Source organism: Euphorbia lathyris, chromosome 10 (genome assembly GCF_963576675.1).
Source record: "Euphorbia lathyris chromosome 10, ddEupLath1.1, whole genome shotgun sequence".
Classification (NCBI taxonomy): Eukaryota; Viridiplantae; Streptophyta; class Magnoliopsida; order Malpighiales; family Euphorbiaceae; genus Euphorbia; species Euphorbia lathyris.
This window is the reverse complement of record NC_088919.1, coordinates 59,304,929-59,320,096: the sequence shown is the minus strand read 5'-3', so window position 1 is coordinate 59,320,096 and position 15,168 is coordinate 59,304,929. Positions and strand designations below refer to the sequence as shown.

The following is a 15,168-nucleotide window of genomic DNA, read 5'->3' as shown; positions in this document are numbered from 1 at the left end:
TCCAGATTGAAGATTTGACCAGTTTCTGATCGGACCGACTAGTCCAATTCAGGTCTTACAACGCTTGTAAAAAAACAGTACTCATTCCATTTAAATTTAAAAATATAATTTATTTTTACAGTTCGATATAAGATTTATACCACTTCTCTAAACCACACTAGGCATATAAAAACCTGCTTACGAACTATTAAAAATAAATAATATTTAAAGCCTCATTTGTTTGCCGAACAATTTATGCAGGAAAATATTTTCCTTATTTTTCCGGTGTATTTGCATAAGATAATAAGTCGACGGAAAATTTTAGATTAGTAACATGAAAATTTATGAAGTAAAAAAGTGAAACATTTTTATTAACTTTTGGAACCCTACTCTATTCCTTTTTCTTACCCTTTTAAAATAGTAGACACCACCACTTTTTCTTGTTTTTCGTTCTTATAGCCAAACATCAGAAAATATTTTATTTTCTAATAAATTTTATCCAACATTTTTCAAAACGCTATTATTCGACAAACAAACGGAACCAAACATCATTTGAAGATATGAAATAAACGACACTGTATCAACCGAATTTTATATTTAAAACTAATTTTCTTACCACAGAAGGTTTTAACATATGCAATTATAATTGATCAAGGCTTAATATATCGGATCAAATCGAAAAGATTGAGAGCTTAATCAACAAAATTCGAAATGATATAGCAAAAAACATTAGTACCCAAAATATCAAAAAAAGTTCATATCAACAAAATGTTAATCGCTGTCACTCCATCCTCCCATACTTGGCCCAAATTCACCAAATTCAGCAAACATTTCTGAAAATTCAAAAATAAGAGAGAAAATGTCAATCAACAAACCAATAAAGAACAGAAAAAAAAAATTAATATACTCCCGAAGCAATACATCCGACAAATTATCCATCTTTTAATTCGCCGGGTGTATTATTTCACGAGTACAATAGAGGTTCTCATATAAACAATATCTATCAATACCGAAAAGTTCGTTAACTTACCCTCTCCCATTATTTCATTCTCTTCGAACTCTTTCACAATATCCACTTGCAGAGGCGACTTTCGAAGCCAATTTTGAGCGCATATCAAAGCTTGTAAAATTTCATATTCCAATCCGCCTTTGTACTCGTCAAGCATCTTCTCATTAGTGTTGAATGCCAAGTCCGGACGCACTGTAGATTTAGGAATCGCCAAGATATCTCGAGCCATTCGTGCAAGGATAGGAAATCTATCAGAATTGCTCTTCCACCATTTTAAAACATCAAAATCATCCGTATCCACGTCTTCTGTCGGGTCATTTAGATATGATTCGAGCTCGGATTTTTTATCCCCAGTTTCTAATCTTTGCTTCTTATACGAAAGCATGAAGAAATTCTTATGGTCTTCATTGAAAACCTCGTTTGATTGCTCAACAACGGTAACTTGAGCCGAGTTCTTGCAGTACTCATCGAACATCTCAAACATTGCTTCCTTCACATTCTTAAGCAAAACACTACCTTTCTCTTCCCCGTAAATTTGCTCAAAAGCAAATTGTAAGACCTCGAGTTTCGAACGAGGATCGAGAATCGCAGCAACGTAAACAATTTTGTTCATTTTCTCATACCCTCCGAACCACTCTTCAAGCCTCAGTTTCATTCTATTAGCCACATTTCGCAACTTCAAATCATCGCCATTTCCCCACTCCGAGAATACCGCATACAGATCACTAATGTCCGCCCAAAAGTTATTCGATGTAGCGAATTCACATCGAGAAATGTTCAACATAACATCATAAAATGGCCTCAGAATAACACACAATTTCCTAACAACACACCAATCCACAGAGCTAGGCAAGCCATCCTGGCTTCCGAGCGTGAATTCCCTATCGAGTTTCGCATACCGATCAAACGCTTTCTCATACTTCTCCACCCTACACAGCATCACATAAGTAGTGTTCCACATATAACTCACATCAACAAACAATCGCTCCGTGCATTCGATTTTTTCAGCCTCGACACACTCCTTGAACATCTTCCCCCTACCGCGATTAAATTTAACATACCTAACCGCTTCCCTCACCCGATTCACCGCTAATTTCGCTTCCTCTAAAGCTTCAACAACAACTAAGTTCACTATATGAGCAAAGCACTTCATATGAAGATACTTACAGTCTCGAAACCCCCTTCCCGACTCGATTAACTTCCCCTTTAAATACACAACAGCATCATCACTAAAACTAGTATGATCCATTGTAATTGTAAACACCTTATTAATAATCCCCCAATCAAGCAAACATGATTCGATTTCGCTACCAATTTCCTCACCGCTACTAAGAGGGTTCGGAACAAAGTGCAAAATCTTCCTCTGCAACTTCCAATCATCATCAATAAAATGAGCTGTGACACCAATGTAATTTAGCCCTTGTGGTGAATTCCAAACATCAATGGCTAAACAAACATTTTGGGAATTTGTTTCTAAGAACTTCTGCAATTTCAATTTCTCATCTAAATACAACTTGTAGCAATCTTGTGAGAGTGTTTGTGCAGATGGAAGTTCTAATTTAGGGCACAATTCAGACATAAGTTCAATAAAATTTTCACTTTCAACCATCTCAAATGGGTGTTCATCAAGAATTATAAAAACTGCAACACTTTTTCTACAATTTGCTAAATAAACATCATCACTGTCTCCTGTTTCTGAAACTGTCTCAAAATCTACCTTATTTGGAGCTTCTTTAGGTAAACAGCAGCATTTACCTTCTTCCTGTGACATCTGAAAACCCCCAAATCACAATCAAAACATGTATAAGAGAAACCCCTAAAAAATCTAAGTAGAAATTTCAAAGAATCAACGTTTAAAGCAAAAAAATTCCAAATTAGAAGTTAGAACTCCAATCAGAAAATGACGGACCTTTTTGTTATGTCACGGAGAGTGGGGGGTCTGGTTACCGGTGGTGAGTGGCGGCGGTGGTCGGAGGAGATAAGTTGTGGAGGGAGACAAAGCAGAGAAGAGGGGAATTTTGAGAGGCGGAGAAAGAATAAATAGGGGTACATTTACATTACATATTTTAGGGTTTAGAAGCACTGAAGAATCACAATTCGGTTTTCGGTGCTTCGGTTTTAACCGAACACTGATCGGTCTAAAATCAAGTTATTATGCATAAAGTTTCCATTTTTAATGATGAAGTTCAGTAATGGTGTTTTTGCTTGGAATTGTGAAAACAACGGTTGGGCTCTGAGCTATATTGAAGTTCAGTTTCATCAGATTTCAAGAATGAGCAAAAATGTAGAGAGATTGGGAATATGAGAATGGTGAATAGAGCTTCTAAGTTCTTAAATTATGGATGGGTTGCTTGATATTCATAGTCCTAATTTAACATTCCAAAGTATTTGGTGGTGTTTAGTTGTTCTTCATGTTACTGTTGTTTTAAATGACTTAATCCTAATCTAACATGATGTTATCGAATCTCGTAGATCCTCTTGTAAGACTGCAATAAGATAGAAATATGGTTAAAGGAAGAGTTGGAGTCCGGCTAATCTGTTCCGATGCCTAAGTCAGCTTTGTGGGACGGTTTGGGAATGAACACAACAGTAAATCAAATCTACAGTGTACGCTTAGTGAATGAATGAAGTAGTACTTTGAGGAGTGTCTTACTCTATCTATGAGAGGTGGTTATAAGTTTTGGAGTGGGTCGTACTACGTGTCACTTGTTGATAAGTGAACATATGCCCGTAAATCAGGGATCAGTATCCCTCAAGCCCATTTGGATTGTGATTCATGGGATTGAACGTGATTACTGTAACGAGCTGATCTTTGATGAGGTCTATAGAGATTTTCTGAGCCAAAACTATAAGATTGGATCATACCGAGAGTAGGTTCTCTGTGTGACTCTATGAGTTCTCTTTCTCGGATGGTGGTTCAGACTTCATAAGTGTCATGTGAACGTGTTTATATTCGTCTGATACTCGTGTCAATTTACAAATTGTAATTTAATTGACAACACATATTAAGTCAATCAAAACTCCATTTTTGGCAAGGGAGTTCTAAATTTCAATGTCAAATGAAGGACACTCAACACATATTAATATATATAGTGTGGATTCAGACATTTAATTTTCTTAAGTAGAGTCACACTACTACCTATGTACAATTGTAAATTAGAGATTTTCTATGTGTGACATGGAAAACTTGAATCTAAGGGTGGAGACTTGTTAAGCCCAAAATATACCTAAAATATCATCAATATTTACATCAATTTTGCTATGAATTCGTGCTGTTTATATCTATTTAGTGTACTTTTACGTTCGAATATGTTTCTTTCATGCAAGGTACCTAAATATTTGGTAAAATCCAAATAGGAACGAAAAGAGGTCAGAAACGAAGGAAAACCCCTACAAAAGGAGTCAAAGACGACGAAAATCAAACGCACCGAAACGAAGACGAGGAACGAAGTCAGAGACAGGACAAACATCCCGTGTCGCGACCGAGATTCTCCATTCACGGTCGCGACACGCGTCGCCCAGCTCTTCCTCCTTTGCGTTCTGAAACACTTAAAACTGCTTCCCCATTCTCGGCTGAAAATTTCCATTCTCGGTAACTTCAGAAATTCCTACAACACTCATTTCACATGTTTTAATTCAAAGAAACGCGTCCGTTCGGGTGGATAGAAACGTCTCTTCGCAGCGGATACGATTCTTCACAACGGACACGACTCTTCAACATCTATAAATAAAGAGTTGATTCAGAGTTGAAGATATATTGAGAGTGAGATTTGTAAGATTAATGCAAAAGTTATGCAGAAACTCTGACTCAGAAATGAGTCAGAGATTAGATTTCGATTTTGTAAAAAGCGATATGATGTACACACATTGTTTATCAAATAATTACAAACACAGTAGCAATTAGATTTAGAATAAGATCTGTTCAATATTAGTTTACATTTTGGTAGTAGAAGTACCGTCTCTATTCCGATTCAGCAAGAAGATTAAGTAGAGGATTCGACCCACGAGCCTGACAAACTCTAACGAGGTTTGAGGAAAGGATTGACGACCCGGAACTCTCATGTCGTTTGAATGCTTCCATGCTTTTTATTCTCTGTAAACTTGTATCAAATTCATACTTCATCTAATAAAATTCATGCAATTCAATAAATTTTTATGTAGCACTTCTGTAATTGATCCGGAGTGAGTTCTGATGTTTTCATTAAAACGTAGTTAAATTCAATATCTTTACAAGGAAACTTTATTGAACACTTAGGCAAATTCATTCTTCGAGAATTAATTTGGTTAAGGTAGCAATCTATCCCGACCGTAGGAAGATTGTCTGCGGTTCAAAGCCTTTTAATTGAAGGAGTTTACGATATTACACTATTATAATAATACAAAGTTTAAAGTTGATTTCTTTACTTAATACAAACGAACACAATAAATCTCTTATTTTAAACACTAACGTTTATGTTTTGTACTTCATATTCAAAACAAAATTGATTTCTAACATTCTACATATGTTCTAATCTGATTCTTATTAATTCAATCTCAAAACCCAATTCCATTAAACGATTTTCCATTTTATAAACCTAAAACGTGAATCAAACTGAATTAAAATAAGTTTTCGCTAAAAAGCTTTCCCCGTGGGATCGATATCTTTTTATTACTACAAGCGAAACCGTACACTTGCGGAAATCGCTCAACAAGACCGTCCGGAGCTCGGAGGGCTGGAGCCCCCTGGTCTCTGACACCACCCCTGAGGAATAATGGTTCAACCCCGAGCAGCCTCCCAAGATAATTAAATTAGTACCTATAATATTGGACGCGATTATATAACACAAAATGAAGTTTGCATAATTGGTTTAAGTAGTATATAAGAACTCCTCCATAATCATGTGATTCCAGATTTGAACTTCCATTTTCTTTGTTTTTATCTAATTGTAATTTTTTTCCCTTAAATCAAAATGTGTTTTTATCTAATTATAATTTTTTCCGTTTAAATCAAAATGTGTTTACAATTATAATTTTTTCCTTAAATCCCCTTTAAATCAAAATATGAATATTAAATTTTATTATTTTTTCCATCATTATTTTTATCTACTTGTAAATTTTTTCTTAAATTAAAATGTCAATATTATATCTAATTTAATTATTTTTTTTCATCATTATTATTAATTTTAATTTTTTCCTTAATCAAAATATCAAATGTAAATATTTAATTTATAAAAAAATAATATATTTATTTAGGGGTTTTATTAGAAAATTAGTGTTAAACTTATAGAAAATTAAATATGTCTACGCATTAAAACGGAACAATTTTATCATGTTAGAGGCTAATTTTTTTTGTCCAGCTCTAACGGACTATACTCTAAAAAATTACACCAAAAACTGTAGCTCGGATATAAAGTCTTGGCTCCACGTGCCTGAATCATAATATAAGAGCTCCCCTTTTTCCTTTAAATGGGGTGCTTCACATTTTGTGAAACCTTTGTTGCTTGAATTAATGCTATTATTTGTCCAAACTTTCCCTCTTTTTCCTTTAAAATTTTGGATTTCAAAACTAAAAACAGATGCCATAATATTTATATTTTTTAGCTTAATACATCATTTGACTCCTGAATTTATTCAAAAAGCTTGATTGACACCCTGAACTTTTATAGTTTTCCAATAGCCCTTGCATAAAATGTTCAGTTAGCCCTCTGAACTTGCGTAAAATGTAATCAATTGATCACTCGGTCGCAAAAAAGTAAGTTAAATGCGGAAGATGTATTGTACGAGTCTTAAAAAAAAGTAAAACGACCGAAATCAGGGTATACACTTCTAATATTAGAGAAGACAAGTTGTATAGTTGAGCAAGTAACAACTTCATTTTTAATTATGTAATAACATTTTAAGATGCGTGGAATACATTTTCCGCATCTAACTTATTTTTTGCAATCGAATGACCAATTAATTACATTTTATCCAAGTTCAGGAGGCTAACTGAACATTTAAGTTCAGGGGACAAATGATGTATTTTTTTTTTTTTGAGTGGCATAATATGGATAAATAGAGAAATAAAGAAAGACAGATTCAGCAGTAAAAAAAAACCACAAAAGTGCCAACCTGTACTGTACTTGTGACTTTCAGTTTGCAAATTAAATAAACAGAGAAAACACATGACAATTAATCCTCCCAAATACCACCAAACCAACCAATACCATTTGCTCTCTCCTTTTAACTCCCATTCAAATATTGCATCTATATTCATTCAAAAAAATATATATATATTGCATCTATATTTATTTATTCACCAGTCAAAGTACTCATACTCGTCCAGCCCATCTAAGCCCACATTTAATTTGAGATGGCAACGAGTAGAGTATCTGGGGTACTGTCAATTCTAAATCATTATCCGTTTATTTCTTAATTATCCGTTCGTGTCCTATTACCCTGACGGGTATACTTTTTGCATCTTCATAATCCCCATTTAATTCGCGGGTACTCTTACCCTTTAAGAATCAATAAATAAAATAAAAAATATTACAAATTTGACAAAGTATAAATTTAATAAATCATCCATCTAAAAATTGAACAAATTGAACCTTAATTGATAGGAATAAAGTAGCTTAGTGTTATCATTCAATGGTTGAAGAACAAAAGGTTGGTGTTCAAATCTCACATCTTACGTCTAAAAACGACAATATTTTTTTAATATGTAAAAGAGTTAGGACGGGTAACGGGTACCCTGGGGGTCTTCCCATACCCGTCCATTACCCTAACGGGTAATGATTTTGATCACATACTCGTCTCATACCCTTTTATACATGGTACATGTAGTTCCATTAGAGTCAGGTAGTGTCGGTTACCCACAAGTATAATACTCGTTGCTCTCCCTACATTTAATGAGCCGGATATGGATAAGGAAAATAACATTAAGAGCTCGTTTGTTTCAGTTGTTCCTGTTTGTTGTTTTATGTTGCTTTTAGTTGTTTGTTGTTGCTGATAGGCAGTAGATATTAGTTGTTTTTTCTGCAAAAAAAACAGCTATTTCGAAATTTTACCAAACACTTTCTATCTTCTGTTTAATAGTGAAAGATAAAAAACAGTTCCAAAAAATGGAAACAAACGGACACTAAATTTTGCTTCTCCAAAACTCACCTATTTCTTAGATGGATTCAAAATTTATAAAAATATGACGGATGATTTGGTTCGTCCTTTCAATATTAATTATAATACTAGGTTGGATATAAAATTAAATATTTAAATTCAAACCCACTTAAATTAATAAGAGATTGAGGTGAGTATTTTTAGGCTAATACCCATTGGGCCAGATCCAAACCCGACCTAACTCAAACCATAAAAAAAGGAGAAAATTACACAGAAACTCATCTTTTAAAAACTATTTATAATTATTTCAAATCATAATTTTGGATTATGTCAAACTAGAATATATTTTAAGGATTAGAATTTATAAATTAAAAGTCTAGAATATATTTTCTACCGTTTATGATTTATGAATTGAAGTCTAGAATTTTAAAATTATGGTATAAAATGATACTATATAGAGAACAATGACATATTAAAAATTAAGTTTAGTTATATGATTTAGTTGTAATTTTGTACATAATTATGATATTGATGTATTTGACCCAAAAAAAACAAATCCTTCAAATAGTGATACATTAGTATAATGGATTGAAGACTTCAAATCCTATTAAATTCTCGCAACATATACTCGTTGCTTTGATTCACAACTACTAGAATTTAATTCAAGGGAAAATTACACAGAAATTCAATTTAAAAAAAAAACTTCGTTGGTTTGGTTGATTTGTAAAAACAGTTTTCATGGTTTAAAAATTTGTAAATAGAAATTTTTATTTTGTAAATCCACAATTTTCGGCCAAAGATTACTTGTGGTTTAGTTAATCGGCAAAGTTAAACATTAAATTTTAGATAATTTACAAAGTCAATCTTTCTAATTGTTTCAAATCGCTTCATTTTGAAGTAAATAGTCACGCCAACAATTTTTGAAGGAATGTCTGAGTTTGTAAACTGCAAAAGGCGCAGATCTATGTTTGCAAATTTTTAAATCACGTAGATTGTCTTTACAAATCGATCAAACTATAATATTTTTTTTTTTTACTTTTCTCACTTTTTTATTTGATTGTTTTTAATAAATAAGTGAGAATAGTCCAAGATTATATACACACAAAGCTTAGGAAAAGCAACTCCTAGAATATGTTGAAGGAGGATGATTCGGGGGAGAGAGAGGCGGACTTTGATGCCAGCAACGCGGTAAAGGGAGGAAGGAAATGGGTTAGAAGGGTTTAAACTTCAAAAGAGAGAGATAAGATCAAAGAGAAGAGTGGAGTCTAATTTCGGAAGAGGCAACACCTTGTTTAAGATTTCCTCGGGGCTATAGGCCCCTAAACACCGGACTGCTTCCACCACTAATTTAAGTAGTATTAATCTTGCTTCATATTTTTTTTATTTGGATATATTTTTTATGTACAAAAAAAACTTATTAATTAATAAATCCATTTCACATAATACATTTATGAAGAAATATATATAGAAGAATTAGGTATGGATATTTTTAGTAATAGTAAACAAAATTCAATTAAATATCTAGCACATCACATCAATTTTAGCATAATTAATTTTTAATTAATTTAATGATAAACTTATCTCAACAACTTGATTCGCTCCTAAACTTATAAATATATATATATTTTTTTATCTCAACAGCTTATTTAAAATAATATATTTGCGACCTTGATTTATTTCAAGTGACCTATTTATTAGAGATAATGTTATACATGATCTTTTAATTAGATTCTTATAGTCAGTGTTTATAATTGTCCATGACACATATTGTTTATTTATAATCTTACACTAATTTATGTATTTATCACTATAAAGAGAAGGCTTCAGGCCTAACCCTAATAAAAGGAACTCATTATATTCTTATACTTCTCTCTCTACCTCCGTATCCTTACAACATATTCTCACCGTATATCTATTACACATTCAACATGGTATCAATAGTCTCTACTTCGGCATCATCTGAATCAACCGATTTACCGATGTCTATTTCCTATCATCTGACATCCACCGCTCCTCCTTCTGTTGCTCAACCTGAATATACTTACGTCACAGACTTCGGTTCTTCCCTTCAACCAAGTTCTGGCTGGTGATTTGATTCTCCCTTCAATCAAAATCAAACTACAGCAACAAATTTAATTGGCTCAACCGTGCCTACAACATCGACAATAGAGCCGTCGTCGACTGCAGTTCTGCAGACCCTCCCTGCGTCCATACTGGATGCCCATCGTAGGGCTGCCGAAGCCGAAGTCATCCGTCTGACGGCAAAATCAGTCGTACGTGCGCCGTCTCGCCCAGTCGCTACCGATTACCCCCGCTCTGTCGCACAATACTATTAGCCATCTAAATTTGCTTACAGTAATATTTCAATTTATCTAAACCAGTAAAAAAATTCAAAACTTTAAAAATAAATGCCTAATTCATGAATTCAAATCTTTAAAACAAATTAACTTTCTATTTCTTACACCTTTATAGCGTTTTTATATGTTTATAGACTTTAATCACGAAACTTTAAAAAAAATTAGGGGCTAATAAGATACAACGTAAGTTCATGGAGCCAATAACCCTTTTGAACAAGTTGAAGGTGCAACCGAGTATTTATACACCTTTGTAAATATAACATGGAAGATGAAGAAACTTTATCCAAACTAAAGAATTGAGAAAAATGAAATTCCTTCCAGAATCTCACTTGGCAACGCAATGAGAAAAGGTATATACATTTAGAGGGGAAAAAGGAAACTTTTTTCCATTTCCATGTTGCTTCTAAATGTTATATAATTTTATTCTTATTTGTTTTCATCATGTTTCCTTTTTCATTATATAAAATATAATAAATTCTGTAAAGTGTATCTCTAGTTTGTATTAAGGAGAAAAGGTTTACAATTTTTGGAATGAGATAAGAAAAAAAATTCCAATGTTATCGGAACCGAATCGGACATCAAATGGATTGGTGACTGAATCACGGATCATTTGATCAGACCGGATGGTTCGGATTGGTCGAACCGGATGACGTTATAAATAAATAAATAATATTTATATATATTAAATATATATAATTAATTTAAAATTATTTTTATAAATTATATATATCCAAAACAAATTATAAACAACTTTTGGTTTGTTATTTTTTGTAAACTTGAGACTTAAATATATAACGGATAAATAGAATTTAGAATAACTTGAAATAATATAAACGTATTCTATGAAATGTGGTCTTTTTAACGATATATTATAAACTCAAAACGGACAAGTGAAGTCTGGTCTCCTTTTGTTAGATTTTATCTCATTTTCTTTTTTAAACTTTCCATTAAATTTTTTTCCCTTAAATTGTATTTTCCTTTTTTTCCATTAAAATTTTTTTCCTTAAATTTTATTTTTCTTTTTCTTTCCATTAAATTTTTTTCCTTAAAATTTATTTTCCTTTTTCTTTCTATTAAATTTTTTTCCTTAAATTTTATTTTCCTTTCTTTCAATTAAAATTTTTTTCCTTAAATTTTATTTTTCTTTTTCTTTCCATAAAATTTTTTTCCTTAAATTTTATTTTCCTTTTTCTTTCCATTAAATTTTTTTTCCTTAAATTGTATTTTCCTTTCTTTCCATTAAATTTTTTTTCCTTAAATTTTTTTAAGTAACAACCGGTGTGAACCGGGTTGGCCGGTTTTCGATTTAACCACCGGTCGAACCGGTCCACTGTCAGTTCACACCGGTTTTTAGAGGGTTCATCAACCCAGACAAGTTTGGACTACTGGTTTCCGGTCGAACTGGTCCGACCGGCCAGTCCGGTCCGGATTTGATAATATTGAAAAATTCTTAATGTTTTCAACCAAGACAATTTTTCTGTTTTGCTCCATTTATTTATCAAAATTTTTTATCAGAAGTTTTTTTATTAAAAAATAAAATATTTTTCAGATTTGACTATAATGTTGGAAAACCAAAAAAGTGGTGAATGGGTGCTGTTTTTAAAATAGTATTTTTCTAAACAAATAAATATTGAAAAATTACAAAAATATTTCCATGCAACAAATGAGTTCTAGTATCATAAAAAAACAATTAAAGATCTAATATTTGTTAGAGATAATATTTCTTATTATCCTACAGAGGCGGAGTCAGGAGGGTGGGGAGAGTTAGCCGACCCTCCGGTCCCGTCGAAAACCCCCTAGAAGGGTGTTTTAACTCTGGCTCTACTAGAAAACCACCATGGTTGGAACCCCTTCAGCCATGGCGACTGAAGAAAAAGAACTAATGTTGTTCGCGTCCTCTTTCTTGAAGATGGAGAGGACATTCAAAAATTCCCTTTCCATCTTCAGGAAATACAAAAGAGAAGCACAGTTCTCATTTTCTCGAGCTGTGCAAAAGGTGGAGGAGGCAAATTATTTTTTGGAAAATTTTCCAAATTACACCACTTCTTTTTTCAAATTTCAATTGTTCAATAGTTTTATCTTTTCACTCAATTCAACATCTAGCTTTTGAGTAAGTTTTTTAATTTCATTCTTTATTTTATTTTTAGGTTTATGATTTCTAAATTTGGAATTGTTAAATTAGGGATTATTAATATGTTGTTTACTTAGAGATTCTAATTTAGAGTGTTTAACTTATAACTTTTAATTTAAGATTTAATTTAGGAAATCTAATTTAGGGATTTCTAATTTAGGGTTTAATTTTGGAAATCTAATTTAGGGAATTCTAATTCGGTGATGTATTAATTTAGACTCCACGTACAAAATAGTACCAATATAGGCATCAAATCAGAGCTTAACGGAGTAATATCAATGACGTGTTCCGTTTCGTTATGTAGGCCTAAATTGGTACCATTTTTTTAAACGTTAAGCCGATATTGGTGCTATTTTATACGTTAAGCCTAAATTGATACTTCTCCAAAAACAGCATGCTATTTTGGTACCTTATCCATATATCTAATTTAGAATTTCTTGGGATTTATAAAAATAACATGGGCCGGTCTAACCCGGCCCGTAGCATCTAGCCCAACTCGTAGCATTTGTTTTTTTTGGTCCCCGACCTATAAGTCCTGGCTCCGCCACTGCCTGTAATGAGATCTTTATCTAGTTAGAGTCTCAATCTGTCTATATTACTAGCTAGGTAGAGTTTCAATACTTCTATACTTATACATTGTATTCTTATACAAACTCTAATTGTCTCACTATAAATACAAAACCCTAGAGTTAATCACATTCAAGGTGATTCAAACATTATTGTGTACATTACTTCTCTATCTCTATATTATCTCTGTATATCAAACTATGGGTTAGACTATGCTTACTTTGTTTTTGACAAAGTAAGCTTTACTTTGTTTTTACCACCATTGGATGAGCTTACTTTGTCAAAAACAAAATAAGCTCATCCAATGGTGAAAAAAACAAAATAAGCTTTACTTTGTCAAAAACAAAGTAACCATAGAAGGCACCATCAAACTATACATCCAACAATGGGTGTCCGCTATGGTTACTTTGCTTTTTACAAAGTACCGTTACTTGGTGTAGTTTTAACCATTGGATTAATTTTCTGCTCCATCATCCAATGGTGAAAACCACACCAAGTAACGGTACTTTGTAAAAAACAAAGTAACCATAGCGGGCACCTCCAACAATGTTAACAAGTTAGATAAACTTCTCATTAATTAAACTTTTTCTTTTGTTATAAATTTTCATATGATTTATATTGTCATTTATCACTAATAGATTGAAGATAGGCATATAATGTGGAAATTTTTTATAGAAAATTATCGTGTTCTACATGTGATATAAAAAAATATAAATTTTAATATTTCATTGAACATAAGGGCATTCAATCATCGAATTAAAAAAAATACAAAAATAAAATTTTCTAACATAAACTATATAGTTAAAAAGTTTGTTGTTCAAACCGTTAACAAAGATAGTAAAAAAATATTAACGGTATTAAAAAAAGTCAAAAGTTGAAGGGCAAAGAGTTATTTTGGTTTTTATATTTATTTATTTTATAAATTGATCCCCTAGTTATCACAAACAAAAACAAAAACAAAAAATCAAACTCATTATTTCTTTATTCTCTCGCATCTCTCTTTAATCTATTTTATTTCTTTTTCGAAATCATAAAAATTCAACCTCCCACCTCTACATCATTCACCTTCGTAAATTCGTTTAGTAACAACAAACTCATCATTGCAACCATAACCACTTAGCAACCGAGGTCAAGACAACCACCGGGCTTGGAAAATACTGCTTTTCCAAAAAGCAGAAATTCCTTACTTTTGTAAAAGTCTTATTTTGAGGTGTAAAAACCAAACAGGAGTTTCCTAACCAAACACATAGAACTCTCCATTTTGAAGTGAAAAGATAAACACGAGCATGAAAATGAGCAATCAAGCACCCTTTTAGTGTCCATTTTTTCTAGAACTACTTTTTGTCTTTTAGTTTAAGGGTCTGTTTGTTGTTACCGTTGCTATTTGCTGTTGGAAAAAACTGCTTTTACAAAAAGCATAAATTTCCTGGTTTTGTAAAATGCTATTTTCAAGTATAAATGGAAAACATAAGGTCATCAAGGGCCTGTTTGTTTTACCTATTGTTGGTTGCTGTTTGCTGTTGGAAAAGGCTGCTTTTCAAAAAGCAGAGATTCTCTGCTTTTGTAAAAAGCTGTTTTTCAGGTGTAAAAAGCAAACATGAGGTCACTAAACAAACACCTAATACTGTTTTTCAAGTGTAAAAGACAAATAGGAATGTCACTAACCAAACACCTAAAACTCTCCATTTCGAACTGAAAAGGTAAACATGAGCACGAAAAGAAACACCCAAACATCCCCTAACTAAACATTTAAAATTTAAAACTTTCAATTTTAAAGTGAAAAGACAAATAGAATTATATAAAAAAAAACAACCAAACGCACTTAAGAAAACTAACAACAGCCGTAAATAAGAACAAATGAACCAAACAAACCCTTAATCCAAATCTAATCTGCCTCCCAACAAACCCACCTGAAAAGTACCAATATTATTTTTGTATCTTGTACCTACAATTCTTTTTAGAATACGCATTTTGTCTTTGTATAAACAGAAAAAATTGACTCAACTCAAGACAAAGAAACACTTTCATTAACACCACCACCAATCTCACCT

At 32.4% G+C, this 15,168-nt stretch overlaps 1 protein-coding gene across 1 annotated transcript; it reads right to left on the bottom strand.

The window, feature by feature from the left end:
* Positions 1-605: 605 nt before the first annotated feature.
* On the bottom strand, positions 606-3,359 carry LOC136209179 (zinc finger BED domain-containing protein DAYSLEEPER-like). Its single transcript, XM_066000579.1, has 3 exons — positions 2,898-3,359; positions 1,010-2,759; positions 606-812 (listed from the first exon to the last, which is right to left on the bottom strand). Exons 2-3 carry the CDS (start codon positions 2,757-2,759, stop codon positions 751-753), a joined length of 1,812 nt encoding a protein of 603 aa, XP_065856651.1. The 5' UTR covers positions 2,898-3,359; the 3' UTR covers positions 606-750.
* Positions 3,360-15,168: the final 11,809 nt, after the last annotated feature.